General features: G+C 34.3%; 2 protein-coding genes across 4 annotated transcripts; one reads left to right on the top strand and one right to left on the bottom strand.

The window, feature by feature from the left end:
- Positions 1-3601: 3601 nt before the first annotated feature.
- Positions 3602-8826, bottom strand: LOC147404087 (tryptophan aminotransferase-related protein 3-like). Of its 3 annotated transcripts, XR_015177697.1 has the most exons (6): positions 8436-8826; positions 6981-7272; positions 5620-5912; positions 4478-4758; positions 4189-4323; positions 3943-4083 (listed from the first exon to the last, which is right to left on the bottom strand). XR_015177697.1 is itself a non-coding variant. In XM_086439929.1 (5 exons), exons 1-5 carry the CDS (start codon positions 8539-8541, stop codon positions 3872-3874), a joined length of 1191 nt encoding a protein of 396 aa, XP_086296055.1. In that variant the 5' UTR covers positions 8542-8825; the 3' UTR covers positions 3602-3871. The 3 variants fall into 3 exon arrangements, 2 of the variants coding, with proteins under 2 accessions (XP_086296055.1, XP_086296054.1); XM_086439929.1 differs by lacking the exon at positions 4189-4323 and having other exon boundaries at positions 3602-4083; positions 8429-8825; XM_086439928.1 differs by lacking the exon at positions 4189-4323 and having other exon boundaries at positions 3602-4083; positions 8436-8825.
- Positions 8827-13193: 4367 nt separating this feature from the next.
- Positions 13194-27120, top strand: LOC147404086 (UDP-Glycosyltransferase superfamily protein). The gene is given in 16 exon segments (XM_086439927.1): positions 13194-13352; positions 13432-13503; positions 13685-13778; positions 14043-14185; positions 14305-14375; positions 15498-15582; positions 16137-16235; positions 16420-16475; positions 17086-17120; positions 18545-18761; positions 19168-19377; positions 21504-21563; positions 21679-21718; positions 22722-22943; positions 25452-25569; positions 26872-27120. Coding segments are annotated over 15 exon segments (1545 nt in total). The 5' UTR covers positions 13194-13274; the 3' UTR covers positions 25515-25569; positions 26872-27120.
- Positions 27121-27428: the final 308 nt, after the last annotated feature.

Below are 27428 nucleotides of genomic sequence, written 5' to 3'. Positions count from 1 at the left end.
TTTTGATGAGGATGATCTCCTCACCGTAGAGATCATCCTCACCAAAAATCAGCCCATTCCAAAACCTATAACCCATGTTTTGAAAAATGTTTTGCCAAAATGTTTGTCAAAATGTTTGTTGCTGAAAGGGACCCTATATATATATATATATATATATAGAGTAGCGTTCAATGGCCAACAGTTTGGCAAACATTTTGGCAAACACATTTTTCAAAACATGGGTTAGAGGTCTTGGAATGGGCTGATTTTTGGTGAGGATGATCTCTATGGTGAGGAGATCATCATCACCAAAAATCAGCCCATTCCAAAACTTCTAACCTCATCAAAAATGGTTCACAAAAAATGGACGGTTCACGATTTTTCAACTTGTAAAATGGGGCTAGAAGTTTTGGAATGAGCTGATTTTTGGTGAGGATGATCTCCTCACCGTAGAGATCATCCTCACCAAAAATCAGCCCATTCCAAGACCTCTAACCCATGTTTTGAAAAAGTGTTTGCCAAAATGTTTGCCAAACTGTTGGCCACGGATAGGGACCCATATATATATATATATATATATATATATATGGGAAATGTTCAGCACCCTAAGTTTTACCACACACTTTAACAAACGTTTTTTGTCCTACATGAGTTAGAAGTTTTGGAATGGGCTGATTTTTGGTGAGGATGATCTCTATGATTAGAAGATCATCCTCCCCAAAAATCGGCCCATTCCGAAATGTTTAGCCCCATGTTTACAAGTTGAAAAATCGTGGACCGTTCATTTTTTGTAAATCATTTCTGATGGGGTTAGAAGTTTTGGAATGAGCTGATTTTTGGTAAGGATGATCTCCTCACCATAGAGATCATCCTCACCAAAAATCAGCCCATTCCGAAACTTCTAACCCATGTAGGACAAAACGCGTTTGCTAAAGTGTGTGGTAAAACTTAGGGTGCCGAACGGGACCCTATATATATATATATATATATATATATATGGGAAATGTTCAGCACCCTAAGTTTTACCACACACTTTAACAAATGTTTTTTGTCCTACATGGGTTAGAAGTTTTGGAATGGGCTGATTTTTTGTGAGGATGATCTCTATGATTAGAAGATCATCCTCCCCAAAAATCAGCCCATTCCGAAATGTTTAGCCCCATGTTTACACGTTGAAAAATTGTGGACCGTCCATTTTTTGTAAATCATTTTTGATGGGGTTAGAAGTTTTGGAATGAGCTGATTTTTGGTGAGGATGATCTCCTCACCATAGAGATCATCCTCACCAAAAATCAGCTCATTCCAAAACTTCTAACCCATGTAAGACAAAACACGTTTGTTAAAGTGTGTGGTAATGCTTAGGGTGCTGAACGGGACCTATATATATATATATATATATATATATATATATATATAAAGAGTCGTGATAATTTAATTTATCCCACATGACATATTCAATCCACTCTCTTATGACAAATTCAGGATCGAAGATTCATATGCCTTGGGATAGACGGTGCCCTCAAGATTCACTTTTTATGAGGTAGTGTAGTTGTTTATCACAAGACATACAGGTCTATGAGTTTTAAATTTGTCACATCAAGAAAATTGATTGAGTATGCCATGTAATAGTCAAATTATCACGACTCATGTATAAATAATGATAATCAGATATCCCATGTGACATACGCCCCGCCCCGCCCCGCCCCGCCCCTAATGTGACATGTGCCAGAATCATATTTTTTTCATCGGGATACACAATTACATATATTTATGAAGATTGTAGTTGTGTATCTTGAGGAAAAAGTCTACTGTTCTAGTATAGGCATGTTAAAGGTGTATGGAGAAGTATGCCACGTTAGCACTAATTACTTGAAAATATGCGTTTTTCATTTCATCCAAATGTTTTATGGAGATCCTAAAATCTGATTTGAAGTTAGAAAAGTCCGTTATTGAATTTACTTATAATGCAGCAAAAGCGTTGCAAACGCGCAAATCAAGGTATTCTCCTTGCTCCTCTCCTTCTCACACGCACACAGTTTTTACATCTCTTTGCCTGTCCCTCTCTCTCTTTTGCTCCCATTCTCTCTCACAACAAGGTTTAAAATGTCTTATCGATTGAATGTTTGGTTAACGAAGAAGTAGATATTATATCGACATAATATTTTAACATTTCAATGCATTCCCGAAACATTCAGTATTCCATATCAGTCTCGATCAATGCACTCCAACATTTTAAACAATACTCATGACCTCACTCTGCGATCCCCCTCTATCTTTGTTGGACTCTCCTCCCTCGTTCAATCTCCTAGTTGCAAAGAATCATAATTGATAAGAGGGAAGCAATGGGGCATGTGGTGGAAACATGGTGACAAAAAATTCTATAATTTTTTTTGTTTTTGTCGAAAAAAGTCTCGTTTAAAACACTTTTTAAAACTTCCAACTATTGTAACAATTAAAAAAACTCATCTTTTTCAGAAAAACATGCTTTTTAAATAAAAAAATCCCATTTTTATGCCTATAATTTATTTATATAACCTTATGGTAGGTTGTGATTTGATTCATAAATTTTGTTTAATATAAGATTTGATGGTGACGCTTTGCATTATGATTTTTTAATTCTTTTTTTCAATTGTGTCTTATCCCACTCAAAAGATCGGTTGATGGTTAAACTTATTTTACCATCATAGAATGTAGAAGTATGCGTGAAAACATGTTATCATCTATATATATATTCAATAATATTTTTTTGCTAAAAAATATATAAATGTCAAATGTATTACATGTATTACATTTTTTAATATATTTTTTATTTTTTATGTTTATTGTTTTTTTACCCATTTTGTTCATGGTTCTTTTCCATTTTTTCCCGAAGTTTTTCCTTGTCTTTTCAAACCTGTCTTCAGATTTGGTGATTATGGGTGTAAACAAAAAAAATGTCATTCCCTACAATTATTGAATTTTATGATCAGTATGTGATATACAAATAATTTTGTGTGGCAATATAATCTCAAAAAGTGGGGGAAAATATACTGGACCGATTCATTGCTTAAAAATCACAAATTATGCTTTGAGAGATTTATCAGGCCGGCCAATTGCATTCTATTACAAAAATTCCCTTACTTTAAGAAGTTTGTCACTCAACAAAAACCTTTCCTTTTAAAAACATACCAGCCTGACTTACGTAGTAAGGGCCGTTGGACTCACAAGGATTATCAAACAGCAATCCAACTTCACAGCTTTCTAGATTTCACAAAAAAAACACTCTGATTCAAAAGAAAAATCTTTTTTTAGCTTGATCCATGGTCTTGAAAATGGACAGCTCCGAACTCTCAAATTTAAAATTAAAATTTAATGATAAAAAAAAAAAAAACATAATATATTTTTTTTCAAAGTTCTTAGAATTCTGTCATGTACAACCCTCGATGATTATGTTTTTGGATGACAACAATTGATACGTGAAAATTTCCTTACTAATTAGGAAAGTGTTCTTCTTTCTTAACAAACTTTATAGGCCCACATTTTTTAGAGCCTAAATTATACCAAAGGTATTATATGTATTTAATCATTAAAAAAAAAAGACTTGGATGCCACACAAGGTTTGTGGAGTAACAAAGTAAGGGAGTTTTGGTAATAAAAATGGAACAGATAGGTCTGTCCATTAAGTCTCTATAAAGATTATTTTCTTTTAAGTGCAAATCCACCATTGACAACCCTAAACAAATCATCAGGTCAATAGAAATGACACAAGCTCTTCATTCATAGACCTAAACAAATTACTAGGTCAATAGACATGACCCAACCTTCCCAATAGAAGGCCTGAGCATTACAAACAGTCCAATCATTTAAACATTAATTTGTGTCTTATAAATCAACCAATGATTGATTATAATTATCAAATAATCTCGACGCCACCTTCTAAAGAAACCATGGCATCAATTCGCTGTAGCAGCAAATCAAAGTCGTCTTGGCTCTTGATGAGGCTAAGACGAACATGGCGGCTTTCAGCACCGAAGATGCTACCCTCACGGCCAATGATACCAGCAGTTTTGAATACTGCGGAACAATCTTGATCTTCCTCCCTCTCACACTTCAACCATGCATAAGCTGCAATGTGGATAATTTAGCAAATTAATCAAAGATCATATTAGTAGCTTAATGTTTGGATAATATTTATATAATCAAGTCATGAATCTCGAGAAGAACTCTTACTTTATTATCTTTTCTCTTCTCCCATTTCCAAGAATATCCCTTCAATTTTATTGCCTTTCCTCTTCTACCCTCTGAACTCCAAAAAGAGGATGCCCGTGCTTTTCGGCGTGGGCAAACTTTGATGATATGCAATGCCTAAAATCCTATTGTCACAATTATTCACCAAAACCTAGAAGGGTACGTTTAAATTCCCGAAAACATTATAAAAATGAGGGAACTTAATGATTCATTCAGACTTCAGAGAAACCCTACGACGTGTATTATGCTTTGAGCATTGAAAGATGTTCACCTGGGGAAGGTCCGACCACATCTTCAAAGTAAGTGCAATATCGAGGTTCGAGTTCCTGGAGGGAGAAGCGTTTTGAGTTGGATAAACTTTTGTTCAGTTTGTCCCATCGTGTCCTCATTGTCTTGTATCCGAAACCAAACAGCTCCCTCCCTTCTTTTTTCAAAACGACTTTCAAAAACTTCAGAGCTCTCAATTGGGTGTCATGAGAAACACCTATGGTGTTCAATTTCATGTACATTAAAATTCTCTGGTACACACTCTCGTCCTTTATTAATGCCCACCTATATATACAAGGATTAACATATGTGAAAGAACATATATTTGGGTTTCACTAGACAGATTTCTTGTGCTCACAATTGAATGAAAAAAAGGTTTCCCCTTAAATAAAAATTAGCTAAAATCATAAACGATGTCGGACCCATTTCTTGCGATTTTGGATTTGTGTTTGTGTTTGTGTTTGTGTGTGTTGTGTGTTGCACTTAGTGTTACAGTATTTCGTATTACAAATATAGAAAAAGGATTAACAATAGGAGACAAAGTGAGCTAAACTTAGATTTTGGATTGTGAAATTAGTTTCTATAATATGATTCTAACGATCCAAAACTAGAATCTTGAATCAGAATCTAAAAATCCAAAGCAAACACCTCTTTGTAATTAAGTTTTGTTCAGACTTCAAAGTCGCATGCCATCCTAGTAGTGGTTGGTGTGCAGAAGTAGATTGATGTAATAATAGTAGTATAGCACCACAATTACTACTACAATACAAATTACAACAACACGAGGATATAGTACTCCTGGAGTTGGGTAATGCAACTCCACATTTTTCTGTCATAAATCATAATCACTCTTGCCTCTAGAATTTGGCCCTCTCTTTGATAAACTTACATGCCAAAAATCAGTCTGATTGATGAATTCTGACCATTAATTGGCTTGAAGCTTGGGGTGCCAATGGGCCAGGATGGATTTGGGTCAATTAGAATCGAACCTCAAAATTCTAGCCCAAACCCATCTCTCATCTAATAAAAAAAAAAATAAAAAAAATTGTGGAGTTGGATAATGTTACTCAACAATAACCCAAGAGTAGGCTATCCAAACTTCTATTAAGAAAGAACATAACAATAGGACGATAACTAAATTATTACCCAAATCTGCTACCAGCATGACCAGTGATCTTGGACAATGTAAAGATCATAAGATCTTCGTTAGCCGGAGCAGGGATAGCCGTAAAATGAGGCCAATAGTATGCATGATCGTAGATTGCGTTGACCGTTGGGCCTTGAAGAACTGACTTCTTCAATGCACCATCAGGATTGTTTGGTGAAGTTACAAATTCAATGAAATTCTTGGAGGAATCTGATATATTATGCCATAGGGATGTATCTCCCTGCCATTTGAAGTCCACAGACTTGAAAAAATCTGTTTGGGTTTGATAAACCTGTAACAAAGATATAAATCTACCAATTTGAGACAGAGAATGCCAAAGAGAGGATAGAATTACATGAACCCTAGTAAAGTTTATACTCCCAAATCCTTGGGATAAGGTTTCGAAGAAGATGTTGATAAAACAACAAAGCCTTATCCCCCAAGATTTGGAGTCGATCGGCTAAATGAGTATTAATTGTTCTTCCATTCCACTATGTGCAAAGGTAAGTTATAATGATGTTGATGATGGAGAATAATAGAAAGGAATACTTTTAGGGATAAATATGTATCCCATTAATGAAACCCAACTATTGGATTTTGTGTCATAACAATTGCGATCATGTGTTTTTTTTCCTTTTTTTTCACCTGATTGGCTGATCCCGACCCTATGCACAAACACCTTTATGTATCATATAACTCATGGTCCTGACAGTGTACATGTAATATCATAGTGTCAAACATTTTTTATGTATCTCGATAACTCATATCTTATTGACACTTACCTCGAGGATTGTGAAAAAATCGAAACAGCGTAGAAAACAAATATTGCATAAAACACAAGGATTTACTTGGTTCAGAAGTGTGCTTACGTCTATAGATCAGATCAAGAACAATTACTATTTTCTCTCAAGTTTTATAGCCCCAGATCCTCTATTTAAAGAAACCAGGAGAAGTGGAAAATGTGTCTATCTCCCAAAAATAGAAAACCCCTTAAAAAATATTGCACAAGGTAAGTGTCAGCCGTTGGATTTTTGGCTTTACATAGTGGTGATTGAGATTTATCCTCGGGATAAGTATCTGAGATTTGTGTTATCAAGATACTCATAAATCTCAATCATTGGATTTTGTTTTTAAAGGGTTGGGATCATGTATTTTTTTCATGAGTCATTCTTAGGAGTCAACTGATCCTGACCCTATATTATACTAGTACTCTATTAAAATTCAATAAGGTGACGAGGATAGCCTCGATGATATGTTAATATAAATCAAACTGAATACAAGCCATTGAATGACACCATGAATGGTCGTCATGTATTACCACTTGTAGAATTAAGAAAGAGTTCGAAGTTTTAAGACAAACCGGGTAAAAAGGGGCTGATGCCACAACACTTGCAGGTGAGGATGAATCCTCAGGAGAAAGGGCATGGACCGCTGCATTAAGGAGTTGTATGGATCCTGCACCGAAGACGATGAATCTTCCAGTTGTAACTGCATTTCCAATAACAACATGCAGTTCTCGAATGTGCCTTTCCAACTCCTTCGATATGAAATTGTCATCAAATTGATAACTCATGCGATGCCAACCTGCCACCACAACTGCACTACTTGCTGCATGTTGCAACCAAAATGGCTCCAAGAATATTGGATCCCCACTACAATGGAAAAAGAAAATTTAAAGCGACACAATAGTATTAATGTCTCGACGATATAATAGTAACAAAATTTGGATTTGGTATTTAATCGATGAGGGCTTAATTTGGTTAATTCGGAAAATATACCAATGAAATTTGTTTACCATATTCCCTAAATTAATGATTAATTCCTCGATTCGCTGATTTATTCGCCTATGGATATATAACTCAATTGGTTGATGTTCTAAGTATGATGAAATCATGTGTGTTGCATAAGTAATGGCATTATTTTTCTAACTAAAAAAATGATTATCAGGATCATAGTGACAAAATTTTGATTCTAATTTCCGCATTTTACAATCTACATTATATGTATTTCCATTGGTTTGCATCCCAATAGAAAAATCAATGATTTTGGCTTACATGTTGGAGGAATTTTTTTCTATTAGTGGATTAAGGGAGGTTTCTCCTAAGTTTTAAAACACGGGCAATCTCTAATATTCACCCAAATGTGGGAGGTACATATGTCTGCATCACCCGAATTCATAACTGACCCACTTTAGTTAAACCTCGATAAGAACATCAAACAAATTAATTTAGAGAGCTGCTATTGACACCCAACTTTATTACTTATTACACTCTAATTTCTTAAATTATTTATAACACCTTACTTAAAGATTAAAACACTACAATAGCTAGATTCAAGTTATTATCTCAACATTACAAAGCATTAATTATAACACATTGAAATTACTTCAACAGTTGTTCACAATTAGGTTTAGGCTCATATAAAATCTTAAAGGTAACAAATTGATATCTAAGAGAGAGAGAGAGATTTTCTATTGGCACCCCAACTTTTACATATTCTTACCCGTTGACTTTTTATTTTAATTGGAGTGTAATAAGTAAAAGTTGGGGTCCCAATAGCAGCGCTCTTAATTTAAAGAGAAGAGAAAAAATAAAAAAATAAATTTAGAAGGACTTTTGAAATCCCAAATTACGATTTGGAATTTTGGATCCACTAAAAACACTGATATCTTAGGGATCGTCGACTGGGAAATCCCTAGGAAAATCCTCCCATCCCAGCCCTAGTAATTAAGCCGACGTCGTTTGATACTAGACTTTGTCATTTGTACACGTGTGTGTGTGTGTGAGAGAGGAGATGAGATGGTGTTACAGTGTACCTATCAGCATCAGCAAGACATCCAGCAGAGAAATCAGAGCAATCAGGACCAAGATAGCAAGAATTGCACTCGCAGATGGGTTGTTTGCCTTCCACGTGTAAGCCATCTAAGTAGGCCCTACCATGGCCTGAACAGGAAATAGATGCTACATCTTCAGCCTCAATTGCTGCTCCTTTGCTCCAACTAAGCTCTCTCTCATGATGAAGAAAACGATGAGAGAGAAAGAAGAGATTAAGCAAGATAGAGACACATAAACATATAACATACTTCAATCCATGAATCTTGGTCATCAACCACTCTTCTAGTCTCTCTCTCTCTCTCTCTCTCATAAGAAATTAAAAGAGCCTTCAAAAAGTTAGAACATCACTTTCGTTTCTTCGTCTGATTCAACCATTATGATATAAGGTCTAATATTCCTACCTACCACTCTTTTTTTTTAATATGAATAAGATACCAAAATAGGCACGTGTGACTGTGTGAGGACAAATTGTATTGGGTATATATCTATGGCTTTAAAACATTTATTGAAATAGTTATAAATAAATATATACATCTTGGTAATTTATTTTAACCAAAATGGGTATTCATATTCTATTATGATCACATTTGGGAATTTTTTTTGTCTAACCTTCTAGTGAACCTCAAATAAAAAAAGAGTTACAAAATTATGAAAAGAAATCATAAAAAAGAGTTACAAGTTTAATATACATGTATTGAGTAAAAAATTCAACTAATGGGTATGTTTGATTGCATGGAAAGTCACTTTTCATGGAATTTGAAATCCATGGAAAATTAGTTGTGGAAAATAGGTAGGGTTGGAAAATCAAATTCCATTGTTTGATTTCACTTGGATAAAATCATGGAAAATTATGAGAAAAAAGAAGAAGAGTAGAAAGAGGAAGAAGATGAGAGGAGGGGGGAGAGGAAGAAGAAGATGACGATGAAGAGGGATGGGGGAGGATGTGGCGAAGGTGATGGCGGCGACGGTGGCAACGATGACGTAGATATGCGAGGAAGATGGGGGGAGAACGTGGTGGTGGTGGTGGCGGTGGCGGAAGAGGTAAGGGATGAAGAAGAAGGAGAAGGAGAAGAAGAAGAAGAAGAAGAGAGAGAGAGAAGGTGGTCGGAGACGGAATTGACGACGACGGCAATGACGACGACGACGATGTTAGTGTAATGGTGGTGGTGGTGGTGGTAGGGAAGAATTGAGAATGGAAAATATGGTGGATTTCATTTTCCCACCCATATGGGTGGGAAAGTGAAATCCATGATTTAGTGGACTTTTTGAATGGGTGGAAATGAATTTCCATTTCCATGTGCAATCAAACACTTGAAAAATGTCATTTACCATGAAAATTGATTTTCCACCCTATTTTCCATGTGCAATCAAACATACCCTAAATGTACATTTTTGAAAAATATTATTATTTTTTATTTTTTTTGGAAAGCCTATTTTTAATGAAATCGATAACTCGAAGCTAATTGGAATCGAACCTAAATTAATGATATTTTCGCTCAAAGATATTACCAACTTTGCTAACTCATAAAATATATATATAAAGGTCAACTTAATTTGCTCTTAGTACAACAAATACCATTTTGGTATAAATAATGAAATACCAAAACAAATATATGACATTTTCATAAATATTTCAAAAAACATACGTTGTGTGCAATTTTGACAAGAGTTGGGATCCAGAACAATGTCTATGTCGCACATTTTATTTGGAGTCAAAACAGATAGGACTATATGCAAGGGTTGTTCATGAATCTGATGTGTTTTATACATTAACCAAATCTTGCCTATTAGACACCATTCTTACTCTATAGGAATGCGACACTGCTTTGAATCCTGACTCTTTTGATAAAACACATCGAATAAAAAAAGAGTTTAGAAATATACTTGTGAATCAAGTATCTCAAAATTTTGGAATAAAACATAAATAACGACATTATGATGATGATGGGTCGCCTAAGAGATTAATGGGCTTGATAATTTGGATTATTGTGCGATTTTAGTTTTAAACCTTGTAAATTAGAAAATTGAGGTGGCTTGATCATAAAACTCGTTTGAACCAGTGGCCAAGCCAACTCGAAAATGCATCAAACTGTCATATAAACTCGGTTAAGGTATTCGGTTATTTTCTTTTAAATATAAGTAAGTACAATATATTCATTGGATTCGATCACATGAGTTCATTTGCTAGTCATCAAGTTAACTCAACTCAAATATTTATGTTGACTCGAGTTTTCAAATTTTAAAACTATGTGTTTATGAACATTTAAGAGTAAATTACTATTTTGTGAGTTAAAAATGATTCTAATTCAATGTTCATTTTAATTACCAAATCATGAGCAATCATATTTTCGTTAAAAAAAAAAAATTCATGACAAAGTGACAATTTCAAAGGGTTAAAGTGAAATTGTCACTTCAAACCTGTAAAATAATAACTTAAAAATCTTTTGAATTTGTTATCTTTCACGTTTTGGTAATTAAAATGAACAGTGAGCCCGAATCATAAATTCGTAAAAAGTTGATAATTTTTTTGTAAATATCTCAATATTTAATGAGGTCAATTCTTTACGTAGCATTAGGTCCTATTACCTATGATTGTAAAATCATTTTCGTCACAAGAGAAATTTTATTTTATATATTTGTGTGGGAGACCATAGAGGCAGCTTGTCTGACATGTATTATTATGCCTTCATCCTCGTGTTTTTGGTCATTTAAACCTTATAAACATGTTTCTGCCCCCCCGCACGCATCTTAGAGTTGTACATAAACAAGTGGGATTTTCAATGTGAATCTTCCCTTACACTCAGTTGATTCAGATCATGATTTTTAAATTTAGTTTCGCATCTTATCTTATCCTTGTCAGATATCGAATTATCTCAGACAAGTTTTTCAATACATTTGAGACATCTCATTCAGAAATGAGAAAAAATAAACGTAAAATTTTAAAACTTTTTTTGATATATTAACTTGTCCGTCCGTCTTGTCCATGCCTGATATCGAGACGACTTGGGCCATACGTCCCAATCAGTTTCAGATGAGTTTTGAAACCATGTTTGAGAGTCGATATGACTTTTCTAATATTTCGAAAATCTAAAATGAAAATTTGGCCAATTCATTAATATTTCCCATTTTAAATATGAAGTAATGTCAAATTAATGTTTATTATAAATGAAAAATAAGATTTTTTGTGAGCTAAGCATATACTTATCTAATTTGCAATAACAATTTTTTTTACAGCAAATTAAATAAAATATCTATTTATTTCTAACAAGAAAAAGATTGCTATTGACACCCAACTTTTACTTATTACACCCAATTTCTTAAGCTACTTATAATACCCTAATTAAAGATTAAAATACACCGTCCAAACAATACAAAAGCTTCGCTCAAGTTATTACCTTGACATCACAAAACATTATAACACTCAAACAACTTCATTAGTTGTTTATTATTAGGATCAGGATTATCTAAGATCCTAAATCTAACAAATAGAAATCTAAACAAAGAGAGAGAACAATATTTCTATTGGCAATCCAATTTTTACTTATTACATCCCAATTAAAAATAAAGAAAATAAGTGAATGATCGATAGTAAGTAAAAGTAGGGGTGCCAATACAAGCTCTCTCAATTTATTATTTATTATTTATTTTTTTGCTAGATTTCTAACTTTAGGATTTAAGATTTTATATGTACCTAATCATAATTGTAAATAACTAGTGAAATTCTTTGAATGAGTGTTACAATGTTCTCTAATGTTGAGATTATAATTTGGCCAAACCTTTGTATTATTTGAAGAGTGTGCTTTAGTCTTTAATTGGGCAACGATAAGTAATTTAAGAAATTGTGACGTAATAAGTAAAAGTTGAGATGCCAATAGCAATTCTCTAATTTTTTTTATTAATGTCTTTTAATAGGAAAACTATTGTTACAGGTGCTGAATATGATAAAATTTCGAGTCTAGTACATTATTCATTTTATTTTCCAAACTATGTTTTTGCTAACTCACTTCACTTGCTACCTAAAAAATATATGATTTGGGAATTAAAATGAACAAAATCAAATTTTGCGAAAGCTGTGCACATTTTTTGAAAAATATCTCTATTTTTAATAAGAATGTACATTTTATGTGACGTGGCATTTTGGTGACTCATTGACCTAATGGATATATGGTCGATCCTTTAGTGAATCTACACACAAAAGATCAATTTGATTTGGTGATGTGGATCCATTAATTATAAAATTGTCTTAAAAAAATTCCTAAATCTTTGGATTTAAATTCTTTTTCAAGATAATAGATCTAGCGGATTCAAGTTAGCAAATTATTTTTCTTCACCAAGATCACTCATCCACATGGTGAGTGCGTACTAAAAAATTTCCATGTGGCATAAAATGGAGTGCCACCTGATGGGTTCTACTCAAATTTTAAAGAATCATGATAATCTGACTACCTCACGTAACAAACTCAATCAACTACCTTGGTGTCACAAGTTCGATAACTGTAGATCTGCATTCCTCGAGAGAGATGGCTGCATGTCCCTATAAAAATGTGAATCTAAAGGGAACCGTGTATCCCGAGGAGAGCAGATCTACGACTCCGAACTGTCACGTCAGGTAGTCTATTGAGAATGCCACGTGGGATACTCAGATTATCACGACTAGATTTGAAAACGAATTTAGAATTTTAGATGGTTTGATTCGTCGACTTCGAGATGACTCAGACGAGTCAACTCTGTAGACGATAAACCGGGTTGCAAGCCATGGCCGTAACAAGAAGAGTTGAAACTTGAAAGTGAGTTTGGAATTTGGAGGGGACAAACGCGCCATGGAGAAGGAGATGAGCAAGAGACCTAGAGCTGTGTTCATGGCCTTCGGAACCAAAGGCGACGTTCATCCCATCACTGTAATCTCTCTCTCTCTCTCTCTCTCTCTCACACACACACACACACACACAAACAAAGCTTGATCTTTGTTCTTTGTAGGCCATTGCTGCAGCTTTTGCGTGTGAGCAACCTCAGTACCAAGTGGTTCTAATCACTCATTCTGCTCATGAGGTTCGAATTCCCAATTTTCAGATTAAATTTTAAAAATAATTTGGTTAGTCAATTGTGAATTATTCTCCATTTAGGCGTAAATTCGATTCCGTAGTTAATTTTCATTTCTGTTGTTATAATTTAATAAAATCCCAATTTGTATAAAATTTTAAGATATTTTTTAATTATGATCATCTTGTAGGATTTAAGTTCTAATTTGGCGGAAAAAAGTGTCACCTTTTATCCGATTTCAACGCCACCTGTTCTTTCTGTTCATCAGGATCATGATACCTCAGGTTGGAACAATTAATTTAAATATCAATCTTTATTTCTTTGAGATTTTTGTGAATTTCTTAGATGGGGGAATTGGAGTGGACTAGATCAAATTGTTGTTAATTGGGTCTTTGGGTATCTGGTTTGGAAATTTAAAGCTAAATTTGTTTGTGTCTAGGTACCCATGCGATGTTGTTGAAAAACTCATATCGGAAGACACCCATTGTCGTTTAATTGTGTAAAAATGGTTTTATTAGATTACTAACAGTGTTCTTTTATCGGATTAGGCTCCGCAGATTTCTCATTTTCTTTACAGAAGAATATTATTACAAGAGAACACAGACGGGAATGTTTGATTTTAATGGAAAAGATATTTGGAGATGACCAAAGCATTGAGGGCGATTTTGTCGTGATAAATTTCTTTGCATTGGTATTTGTTGCTTAGAACCTCGAGACACAATTATTTTGTTTGAAATCTGTAAGAGACTTCGTCTAGTGATGCAACAATGACCCTCATTATTTGATTGTTTACTCTTGTATGGTGTACAGGAAGGATGGAGCCTTGCAGAACTGTTTCATGTCCGCTGTGTTGTTGCTGCTCCATATGTTGTACCTTATAGGTATTGGAATTTGTTTTCTTTTTTATGTTAGTGGTTTAACATATGTCATGCATCCATGTTAAGATTCTTATAGTTGAAGTGAAAAATTACAAGCTTCTAAATATTGCTTGAGTGGTAGATCTCAAACATGTAATATATACGGCTTTCCCATGTAACATATCTTGACCAATGTTGACTAGAGGGAGCAGGAAATTTGGTAGTCCTTATTATTTTATGAAACAGCAGCTTCTATTTATTAACAAAATTGGGAACAGCCAATCTCTTTTCTTAATTGCTAAATGACAGTTAAGTTGAGCATCAATGCTGCTAGTTTACAAGATTAAACTATTTTATCTATGCAGCAATGACACAAACACGTTTGTCAATTTCCATTACAGATACAAGGTCATTGATATTGTGTCTTCAAGTAGCTCAAAACTCATACATGTATGTACAATTGTATTATATTTTTGTAATATTATATTTTGATTTAGAATCAGAAGGAGAATATTTTTAACGATAAATATTGAAAGAAATTTATGAAAATTAAAAGAAAATATTACCACACCATAGACATAGAGCGATCTGATGCTTAACAGATATGAGTAGAGCTTTGAGAGGGAAAACTATACGACAACTATAGTTGTGATTCATAATTTAACAAAGTAGTGTGTGGAAGATGGAAGACACCGTCTCCATTTAGAAACTAAAAGAGAAGATTATTAAAATAATGGGTGACAACTGCAGTAATGGTCAAAACATGTTTGAACATTTTGACAGGCAATCCATGTTGATATGTTTTGACAATGCAAAAAATCCCAAAATTGTTGTTATTATGTGGCTCTGCCATTTGGTGGTAAGACATTCGTTAGTGTTGTCATATCTCTGAAGAGATAACAGGTAGCACCTTCCAGGACCATTGCAATATGTTGTCATTTCTTTGTAATGATCCTTTGAGCATCTTTTTACCTATTTAAACTAAATGGGTTTTCACTGGTCGTTGAAATTTTCTAGATAAATTACCTCTTTTTAATAGTGTTGGTATTGGTTGATGATTCTTTCATTTGCACTATATTCCATTGATACTTCCCAAAGATGATGTATTTCTTGATGCAATTTTGACATGTCTAACTTATTTAACAGTGCACCTTCATCATTCGAACGGCAATTCAGGAAGGAGCTCCCCCTCTTGTATAAATATCTTCAAGAAGCTCCACTAACATGGTAAGTAATGTTTTTCAATTTCTAGAAACTCGATAAATGCTGCTGCAAATTCATTTGGTACATCTGTTAAATGTGTTGAATCATATAACAAGGTTGTAAAATTGGGAACAACTCACAACAATTAAGGAAAATATATTCTTGTTAGAGTGAGTTTTTTCTGCTTTTGATGTTTTTGTGGTATGTATATAGTTGTGTTGAATTCAGTCTGTATGTTAAGTTTGCTTATGTGAGCATTAGACTTTCATCGTTGGTCCCAACCAGGAAGAGGATTGTGTTTTGTTGACGACCGCCACAAACTAGTCTCGACTCCTTAACATGGATCTGAACTCAGTGAAGAGAGAGTTGAATAGTGAAACAAGATTCATGTTGCCAACCTCAATAGTTGGGATAGAAAATGGATGATGAAGATGATTTTTCATGTATTTGTTCAATTTTTTTATTTTATTTTTTTACTGTCATATGTTTAATTATATTATAACCCATCTTTCAAAATTTTGATATATCTAAGAAGGATTCACATTCAATTCAATCAATTTCTCATTTTATTATACAAAATAGGTTTGCTGGAAAGATGTGATTCATTGGATGTGGCCACTTTTCACAGAAGATTGGGGATCATGGAGAAGTGATTTGAATCTAAGCCCTTTCCCTTTCACGGTTGGTACCTCTGATCAACAAGGAATTGAATAAACTTATTTAATTCAAATGGTATTACTTAATTATTTATGCAGTTCTTAGATTGTAGACTACAATTATTTATATTTTTGCTTCAGTAATTTCAAGAAGTGCGTAGCTGCTGTTGTTGGTTCAAATACAAAAGTTACTTATCTATTGAACACAGGATCCAGTAACAGATCTTCCCATGTTGCACTATTGGACTCACTCCCCTCTGCTGTTGTAAGATTTGAATACTCCTCTCTATAAGGCTGTATCATTACTTTTTTTAATGGAAAAACTTAAAGCTTTTTCATTACTTGACACTTTTCGAACCATGCTACAATTGTTTGCTTCTCAGTCATGTTCTCTGCCTTGTCTAGAGTGCCTAACTTTGTTATAGGTCTAGCTACCAACAAAGTCCATAACTCTAAATGAAGATTATAAAATAATCTGTTAATGCCAAATCATTTGAGTGCCATATTGAGTTGTTTCAGTACGTTCTTCACATTTTCCCTATCTGTTTGGAAGTATATTTCACCCTGAGGAGATAAAAGGTGTCCTGTAAGATAATAAAAAAAAACCTGTACAACAATCCACTATGTCCTTTTATGGTGATCAACTTCATCTCTGATATATCAATTGCAACAAAGATTACCGTCATGGCCTTATCCAAAATTCAGGGTTCGGATAAATGAATTATGTCCTCCATTCAGTTCAGTCCAAGGCATGTCTTCAATTAGGATTGAACTTTGATTGCATACTATCTTTGCTGCAATTTTATCTCCGTGCTTGTGGTTCTTTTGAAATCTTAAATATGGTTTCCTAAGTTTTCACTGTTGTCATCTTATAGGTACGGATTTAGCAAGGAAGTTGTGGAATGCCCAGGTATTCTGATTTTATTTATTTATATGTAATACCTTCATCAACTTTGTATTAGTAAATGTTGTTTTCTTTTACTGCAAAGATTGATTCACTAAAAGAAGGGAAAGTCAACAAAGATCTTAAGGAACACATGAGCATGGGCTTTCAATAGATTTTTTTTTTGGTAGCTATACTATATGGTTTGAATAGATTAAACCCATATTCTTTTTTGTATACTGAGATAGCATAAAATTCAAGTTTTTTGTCAAAAAACATAAGAGGATATAGAATACAGGCTTTATAACCACCTCGATTTTTACAGATCAGAGTATGTTATTTGTGTGTCTATATATATTTTTTGATTGGTATGTGTGTGTATAGTTGATAGGTAGTATCTTATATATATTTGATAACAATTTCCCTCAAGGGTGACTAGACACAATTGAGTGTGGGCTTCAAGTATAAAACTTAGTTGATCATTCATGTTTTTGTGTCTTATATATGTAGTTCTAATGTACTACTTATCTAGGCGATGTTTCACGTAATCTACCTATAAGTTCCCTATGAACTGTGTTTTTATTAAATTTATCTTCTTTTTTTATAAGCTAAATTTTATTGAAAAGAAGGACAAGAAGTCCTCAGAGATAACAAAGGGAAGTAAAAAACAAAGCTGTCACTCCTTGCTTACATTTTCCCATCTAAACAGAAAGTCTTCAAAAAAGAAACCTTTAAACTCCCTGAATTGCTTACACCAAAAGAACGACAAACCAAGAATACTAAAATTAAGCTCTTGCAAAGTACTAACTTTCCCCTCAAAAGTGTGTAAGTTCCTCTCTTTCCACAAGCCCCAACAAATCGCAAAGGGGGTGAACTTCCAAAGAATCTTCCGTCTGCCAGAAAAAGATTGGATCTTCCAACTAAAAAGAAGAGAGAATCGAAATCGAAAGACACCACAAAACATCAAACAAGGTGAGAAAGAAGGACCAAATGCCATAGGTCACCTCACAATGAATAAGAATGTGATTCATCAACTCACCACTTAAATTTATCTTTTGATGAAGTATTGGACTGTTTGGAAGTCGGATTTCCAATGGTGGTTGTGCCTAAAACCTTGTGACCAAGTTAATGCACATTTCATTTGATAATATTTCAACTAATGCTGGACCATGTTAATGGGTACTGCACATAACTGTTACTCTCCGTGGCCAAAATTTTCTAATAAGACCAAAGCATTACCTTTTCATACTATAATTTTTGTAAGAAATATGGAACTCGTTGTATATTCTCTTTCCCTTCTTTATGTATTTTTTGGTTTATTTAAACCAAATGTGGGGGTAACTTCCTTCTATGGTCGAACTTAGTTCATCATTTTGATTGTAAGAAATTGCTAGTTTAGTCAATCACTATTTCTTCAAATCCATTCTCTGTTAACGTTGTTGCAATAACAGGTTATTGGCCATCAAATGTTCGGGTGTGTGGATTTTGGTCTCTTCCCATGGAATGGCAATTTTCATGTCCTGAATGCAGAGAAATTTCAGTTCTATTTTCTTCTGGACATCTGAATGGAAAGAATGAACTATGCTTCATTCATGCTGATTTACATCGTTTTCTGAATATTTCTACTTCTGATATACCCATCTTCATAGGATTAAGCTCGGTTGGAAGGCAAGTTTAAGTATTTCTTCTAGTAGTTTTTTAGTGCAGTTTGGTGTTACTTATCAGTAAAATAAATAGATTGTAACAGTGTGGATATTACTATTCGAAAAAATAAAGAAAAGAAAAATAAAAACTGAAAGACCAAAATTGCAACTAAATAAAAATCTATAGAAACTAAGAGGTTTCCATATGAAAAATTTATAACCATGGTAGGGAGATTGACAAGTAGGCCAAAAGCCCACTATGCATCTGGAATGCCTGGACCAGAAGACATTTTGCTATTTTTTTTGGGTTTGTGGGCCGTAAACCCACTCTGCATGCGTCTGGATATGCCATATGATTGGTGCCATCAATAATGGACATGAACTGTCATGGCATTTACTTACCTGAACTAAGAGGCCTTTACTTTATGCAGCATGGGTTTTTTGAGGAATCCCCAAGCATTTCTTCAAGTACTCAAAGCAGTTATGGAGAACACAAATTACAGATTCATCCTTTTCTCAGCTGGTTATGAACCTTTTGATGCTGCCATCCGTATGCTTGCTGGTCTGCTATCTTCTTCAGATAAAAAACAATGCGGAGAAGATGGAGTCCTCTTCAGTGATCGACTTTTCTGCTTTTCAGGGTAATTAACTCTTGATTCATGGTAGATAGGTTTTGTGAGGTAAAGAAATTTGAAGAAAATGAAATTATTAGGGAATCTTAATCAAGTTTCTCAAGAGTACATAAGCACTAAAAATGAGAGAAAAATACTAAATCTGTCAGACCTTATGGTATGTCTAATCCATTTTTATTGGATGTAACAACTCTCCATCATTTATAACTCATTGACTTTGAAGATAAAAAGTTTGGAGATTGGACTGTGAGATTAAAGGTTTAGATATTAACCAAAAGTTAACTCAATTTTAGACATTTTGTATGTATACTAATTAAGTTGATTTGTTAACGATTTAATATGGTAATAAATATATAGCTTTAATGTATGTACGTTAGTAGTTTAGGTGATCTGTCTCTTCTTTCTCGTTTTAAGGCCCAAAATGCCAATTAGGGAGACTCCACTCAAAACCCTACTGTCTTCAAACCTGGTTTTGGCATTCAGTAAGTGTTGTGAGCCCTTCTATTTCATAAAAGCCAAACACAATATTTTACAGTTCCAAATTTGACCTCTAAACAGACACTTAAACACTCCTAATGATAGATAATTTTAAACACTCCCTTCCCTCCGTATCTAATCTAGGGTAGAACATACAAACCTAGAGTTAATGTTAAAAAACAGGTTTTAGCGTGAAATCCCAAGAACTAAGAATTTCAATCTAGGTTTGAAATTGATGGAAATCAATTGCAAACACTAAAATTAAGAACCAATATCGGGCTCTTATGCTAAAAAAAAAACAAAGAAAGAGAAGAAAAGTCTTTGTTTTTTTCTTTCATTGATCAATCTAAAAAAAAATTAATTGCTGGATTTGTTTATTGGAGCTCCGTATATAGATAATTCCCTCATAACAACTTAGAAATCTTCTAAAATACTAAAAAGTAACTTTCTGATCTATTTATAACATATTACTAACCTTTTAATCCTATTAAAACTCAATTTGGACACCTAAAAACACTTCTAATTATAACTTAAATAATAAAAACGAATTTAGAGAAGAATAGAAACATAAAATAAATTAGAAACTAAATACAAAAAGAAAATTTCTAAAATTGAAATAGAAACTAAGTAGGACTACTTAAGCAACTTAAAAATAAAAACTCAATAAAAGAAAGGGTCCTAAGAGAAGTTGGACTAGGTCTTGAGGACAGGTCAAAGATCGGATTGAGTTGACTCGGTCAAACAGATTTGACTCCATAAATGTTGTTGATTTCTTTCTTCGATGCTTCTTCACTTGATCATAGACATTGAGATAAGTTTCAACAAGCCTATCTACATCAGTATCACTCTCAAATCTACCTCCGAGATAATTTACTTCTCTTCTACTATTAGCTTAGGTCGAGCTCAGTAAGGATTTTGATGCAATAGGTGGGCCCAATCAGCAAATACAAGACGGAAGCAAGTTTCGATTGCCAAAATGTATAGGTTACGAAGCCTTGACCTAAATGGAGGCTCTAATATCTGATGGTGCAGACACGAAACCCCTCTCTGTGAATGCGAGGAATTAGGCTTTGACAACCAAGATGGATGGATTAGGAATCCATGACCTATATTTCCTCCTTTGGAACTCTAAGCTCTTTCTACTCCATGATTGAGATTGGGAGGTGGTTCTTCTACCCAAACCTTTTTGTGAGGTTGGTGGGAAGCTGCACTTTTATCCCACTAAGCAACACTAGGAAGGAACCTCATGCGCAGTTTCTTCATGGAAAAGAAGCTCTCAAGCATTCTCTTCTCCTTCTCATATACTCGATGAAAAGTTTCCTTATATCTCCAACACATTAGGATTTATACTAAATTCCTGACCCTTTGGTGGATCCTAACGATTGGATCACCCCATCAAGTCCTAACTTTCCATTCTACTAAAAGAAACCCAAGATTACAAAGACCCTTCTCTAGTTTTAAAACTAACTACAAAAGAATTCTAAGAACACCAAATCGTCTCTTTTCTTCAACCATCGGCCTTCCCAATCTGCATCAGATCGGTAGTTTTATTAATTAGAGACTGCATCACTGTGGTTGGTGAAATTTTTTCTGCATCAATTTGTCACCAATTTCTGTTTATAGTGACTAATTCTTCCTCCTTTCCCTTCATAAATTAGTACGATACCATACAACTGGCTCTTTCCAAGATGTGCGGTTGTGATTCACCATGGTGGCAGGTGACTTCTTCTCTTATGATCTTCTAAGCATTCTGGCCTTTTTATCAGAAAAATGTTAAACTCACCACTGAACTAATGAAGTTTTCTGTATTACTTGGTATTGATGTGCAATCAGTGGATCCACGGCAGCAGCACTACATTCTGGAGTCCCCCAGGTTGGTTATAGGATACATGCCAGTTCTCAATTCATTTATCTCACATTTTTGTTTGAAAGGAGAGAGTTTTGACTTAAGAAACTTTTTTGCATGGCTACTCTGTTCAGAATCATGGACATCCCAATACCCAACCCGAGTCCATTTTACTCTTAGCTCCCATCATCATCAAAGCCTTATCCCAAAGATTGGGGCCAACCAAATGAATCTTGTTCCTCTATTCAACTCTGTCCAGAGCCACGTCTTTTGTTATTGAAAATGTAATATCTGATGTCACTATCTCAATTCATGTTTGTTGGTGTTTTCCTATCACTCTGTTAGCACCTTCAACTAGTATATTACTTTTAACTCTTTGTTGAACGTGTCCAAATCGTCTCGATTAACTTTCTCAAATCCGCTCATTTCTAATTTTATATTTCCTAGTCGTTTTCACTGATCCACTCAACATCCTCATCTCTGCTACGGTTAATCTATTAAAATGACGCTTCTTGGAACTCTTAGCTCCCACTAATACATACATTCATTTTGTGCTAGTGTTGAAGCGTGGATGTAACCCTATATGTAAACTTAAGCAGATACATTTGCATGTATGTGCATAAAGTACATATAATTAGAGGATGGACAAATACCTTACCTCTCAATAGATATCATGGGTCATTAGCATGTATACACTTGGATGCATGCATCTAAGCTTGTTTCAGTAGGGATGTGTGTTATTACTCTTGTGCAAGATGGATGGTTGTCAAGTGGATGGTCTAGTATTTGAAGGCATTTATCCTCTCAGGGTTCATGAATGTATGTGTGATAATGTGTAACTGTTCTGGGTCAATGCCAATGCATATGCAAGATGCACATGTTTTATGTGAGTGTTATTTTCTATTTAAAAATTAGTGGAACTGCATATTCATGTATTTGAACATTAAATTTCAGTTATAAATAGAACTATGAGAATTTTATTGGTGCATCCATAGTAATTTGATAACTACTTGTAAACTTGGGGTTGCAGGTATTGTGCCCATTTATGCTAGATCAGTTCTATTGGGCAGAGAGGATGTTCTGGCTTGGAGTTGCACCAGAACCATTACAGAAGAATGTTTTGCTTCCAGATAAAGATGATGATTCTAGCATTTTGAAAGCTATGCATGCACTATCAAATGCCATAAGTTCAGCTTTATCTCCTCAAATTAAAGCACGTGCAGTAGAAATTGCTGAGAAAATATCTCTAGAGGTATTCATATTCTACAAAATCTCTGGAAGCATTTGTGGTGATGTGTGCTGTGTTTATAAAGGATAAAGATTTCCGTGTTTTTTTACTTTTGATGTTTAAGCGTTGAGGTTGATGGGTCCCATCCTATATTAAATCTTTCTAAGGTACATCTCAGATCTCTTTCAATTAGAGATTTTAATTCTAAAGACGTATCTTCAGAATTATCCCATCTAATTATAATAGAAATTTGAATACCCAACTTAGATAAGTAATCCACGTATTGATTACAGTGTTTTCAAATAGCTTTTGCGATGATATGCAATCAGCATATGCTGTGCACATATGTGATTCACAATAGCTTGATGTAGATGATTTAAGGGGTAAAAGACAGAGATAATACAATGAAATTGTAATAAATAAATTAGAACTTAGAAGGGAGCTAAAATTAGAGTATAATTGAATTAAAATGAAAATAAAAACATATTAGAATATTGTAGGAATGTGGAGGTTATAATAATGAGGCCTTTATAAAAAACATTAAGGGTTTTTTCCATAGGTCAAAATTTTGACCATTGGGCAAATATGCGATTGCATGTTGCAGTATGCGATCACATGCATAAGTATGCTATGGCATAGGCGATTATATGCCCAAACTTGCTGTCACATTTGATAATATTGAAATTTTTTCACTTATTCTGTATTGTGGTGCACCTAGTTGTCCGGCCTGATTGTTGAACTGTTAGGCAACTCTTGGATTGGTGATTGCCCAGTTATGAAACAAATCAGACAAACCTAACTGTTCAACATATAGGCTCTTTTTTTTTTTCTCTCTTAATGATACACTATTTGTTTAGCTGTCCAGTTTTATTACTTCATTGTTTCAAGGATTTTGCTGCATCAGTTGATACTTTAAATAACTGAGTGGTACATTTTTGGGCTATGGTCTGTCCATCCTGCAGATGGTGGTGCTACTGATAGAAGAATCTGATTAGTGTATTACTGTGCTACATATACTATTAAACATCAAGAACATGAACGTTTTGTGTTTGTGATGGGCACAGAAGTCTTCGGGTTCATCCTTATGTGTGTAGTTTTCAGGAGAGGTTCTCTAAATTAGGGGGAATTATTTTGGCAATCTAAAGCTGATCCACTTTTCCCTGACTTTGGAATGGTGCAGTTCTAGACAGTGACATTTTTTTATATAAGTGGTTAGCAAATGAAGTAGGGTTCAAGGAGGTTTGAACCTAAGACATGGGAACAACACTCCAGACATCTTATCACTTGGTTAAGTTGGCACTTCAGACTGACATTTCTGGGAAATATGATTTCACATTCGCTGTAGTGATACTTCGCTTCAAGTTAAAATGTTGTTTCCGTAATATGTTCTGTTTAAGAGTGTCCCTGTGCTTAACACAGGATGTTTACCATACCTCACATCCTCTGCACATGGCATACTTATCATTCATCTGGATTCTTCAATTAGGTTTTGGGTGCACAATAGCCCGAAAATCCTTTACGTCAGGGAATCATATTTGGATATACCATTTGGACAATTTTCTTCAGTCTGCTGTCTTTTATTAGCCACCGAAGTTTAGCCGTAGTTGATACTGCTGGATCATCTTATATATATATAGGTCCCGTTTGGCAGACAACGTTGGGAGACAATGTTTGTCCTATATGGGTTAGAAGTTTCAGAATGAGCTGATTTTTTGTGAGGGTGATCTCTATGGTTTGGATATCATCCTCACAAAAAATCAGCCCAATCTGAAACTTCTAACCCCATAAAAAATGGTTTAGAATTGTGGACCGTCAATTTTTTTCCGTTAATTTGTAAATCACTTTTGATGGGGTTAGAAGTTTCAGATTGGGCTGAATTTTTGTGAGGATGATCTCCTCAAAAAAATCAGCCCAGTCCAAAACTTTTAAGTCATATAGGACAAATTTTGTCTGCCAACGTTGTACCCCTAACGTTATCAGCCGACTGCTAACCTATACATATGTGTGTTTGGAGCTGTGGTGGGCAACCAGTTGAATGCTCTGGATGAGTATTTATAGGTGGTCCTGGAATACTTCTCTATGTTGTGAAGAATGTAAGTGTTGCCTTTATAGATGTAAAGTGACCAATGGAATGGTCTGAATGAGTATTTATATGTATGTGGTGAAGGATACAAGTGGTGCCTTTCATTGATGTAAAGCGACCAACTGAATGGTGGATGGGTATTTATAGGCGGCCAGGTGAGGGATACAGGTTGTACCTTCCATAGATGTAGAAGTCCAACCTATTGTTCCAAACAAGCATTCAAAGTTTAAATGTTTTCATTTGGAAGTTTTTGTTTTCAGTGGAGTCTCGCCAATATAAGACAGAAATATATTATTCTCATTTTTTCAGGAAACATAACAACCTATCCTTTGTGAATAACATGAGTGAATGTATTTTTCTTTTAATGCATGTTTTCGTGTGGGAATTGTCCTTTTTTTTTTCCGACTTTTTAAAATTCTGCTATTTACTAAAACTCTTGGAAATGTCAGGATGGAGTTGGAGAAGCTGTGAAGGTCCTCAAGGAAGAGATGACAAGTAAAGCCAAATATTGAACTTTGTGATCGTTATGAATCACAATTCAGTTTCGAGTTTTGGGCTCGAGTGAAGGTTTCAACCCTGGCTCCACTTTGATGATACTATTTTGATTTTTTGTAGATATTCATACATGATAAAATCCGACTAATAGAATAGTGGGTTGGGGTTCAGCTCAAGAGTCTTGGTTGCAATGCATACTGTAATCATGGTTTCAAAACTTGGTTTGACATCTCGTCCATGGACGAGACCGAGTTGTCTCGGACAAGTCAACTCATTTTGGATGAGACAAACCTTTTAACTCAGTTAATACTGATTGATTTACTTATAGTTAAATTAAAATAATTATGATTTTTTAATAAAATAAGGTAGATTAGAAGATGTTTAGTCATAAAATCGTGTTTTGTTTATATAATAAAAATTAATTATTTTAAGGAAAATCTACAAAAATCATGGTTGATTCGGCCGAGATTTTCAAAATATCGTCCTAAACATCTTGTTTATCTCGCGAGATGATGTGAATGTTGAGACACTTTTTATATTCGTATCGTTGCTGAATGAGACTGAGATTTAAAACCATGCTTGTAATGCAACTTTGAAGTTGTGGGTCGAAGTTCGTCTTACCCACCAAAGAAAAAAAAATAATAACAACTTGGTGTATAGACAGTTGTCTCTGTACAACATGTGGCGTACACGCACAATGTGGGACCTGCCATTTCATCGTTGGCACCTGTGAAATAATAACCCCATCTAAAATCTTAAAAACTGATCTAGTTATGAATTTCTAGAATCTGAACATTTTTCTAGAACATTTGTAATTTTACCATCCGAAACAATGCAATTCATTGATATAATGTCACCAATTGAATAGATTTGTGACATAGAGTTGCATCTTAATTCATTTGTCTAAACTGCTTAACTTTCATCATTCTTCTTCTCTGTTTTTTTTTTTAAACCTCTTGTGCACACCATCTCACACTTTAGATTTGAAGTATAATGAGTTTACTTGTTTGATGATCATTGTGGTTTTTTTATCTTTTTGAATTTATTTATTAATTTGATTTAGAACCATGCTGCATCAGTTCAACTCTCAACAGTGAAAACAAAGCCTGAGTCGTTCCAAATCTTAATTATTTTGTTATTTAGATTGAGTCCTTATCGATTTTCACCATCTTCATTTATGTTCTTCTTGGTTTTCCTCTCACTCTTTCAGGACATTCTTGAATATTTCTTCTATTTGGGGTCATAATCGGCTTCGCTGAACATCACAAACCATCTCAACTGACTTTTTGTTAATTTATTGTCTATCAGAGCTATTTCTACTTTTTTCAAAATGCTTTTGTTTAATGGTAAATGATAATGGTTTTTCTCTTGCAGCTTGTACTGCGATCATCACCAGACGGCTAAAACGACGGAGAGTTGAAGTTGGGTTGTTTATAGATTGGATCTGATCCAGGTTAGTCTAGAACATATCTGATTGGTGTAAGGTTGGATATAAATCTAATTTGATTACTTATTAAAGGGGTTATCATCTGAACTATCCCTAAGTCAATGTCTTAAGAACTGAAGCACCGAAGGATTGCCAATTTATTTGGATATAAATCTAATTTGATTTATTTACAGAGTTCTAGACATGTGTGAATAATTTACTTGCAAAATAATCAAACCTTTGATCATTCAAGTAGAGATTAAGCGTTTTTTTTATTTTGAATCTTCTTTATGAAGGATAACATCAAGGTGAGTTTTATTGACACACCACTGAGGGTGGGCCAAAGTGGGGTGGAAAAAAATTAAAAATCTTGTTTCTAAGGGCACCACCATGAGCTTAACTCCCTTTCTACAGTCATTTTCTTTCATCTACTCCTCTATTGTCTTCTTCGGTGAGCCAACACGTCAGAAAAATCTATGTCACAACACCAATAATCGGAATCTCA

This window comes from Akebia trifoliata, chromosome 4 (assembly GCF_017979445.1).
Source record: "Akebia trifoliata isolate Shusen 1 chromosome 4, ASM1797944v1, whole genome shotgun sequence".
NCBI classification, from domain to species: Eukaryota; Viridiplantae; Streptophyta; class Magnoliopsida; order Ranunculales; family Lardizabalaceae; genus Akebia; species Akebia trifoliata.
Note: the sequence above shows the minus strand (reverse complement) of the source record. Positions and strands in the feature narration are given on the sequence as shown.

Coding starts and splice junctions, on each gene's coding strand:
- LOC147404087 (XM_086439928.1), bottom strand. CDS start 8,764: ATGAGAGAGAGAGAGAGAGAGAGACTAGAAGAGTGGTTGATGACCAAG. Junction 7,273..8,435: donor TGTCTTGCTGATGCTGATAG/GTACACTGTAAC, acceptor TTTCCATTGTAG/TGGGGATCCAATATTCTTGG. Junction 4,759..5,619: donor CATGCTGGTAGCAGATTTGG/GTAATAATTTAG, acceptor TTGTATATATAG/GTGGGCATTAATAAAGGACG.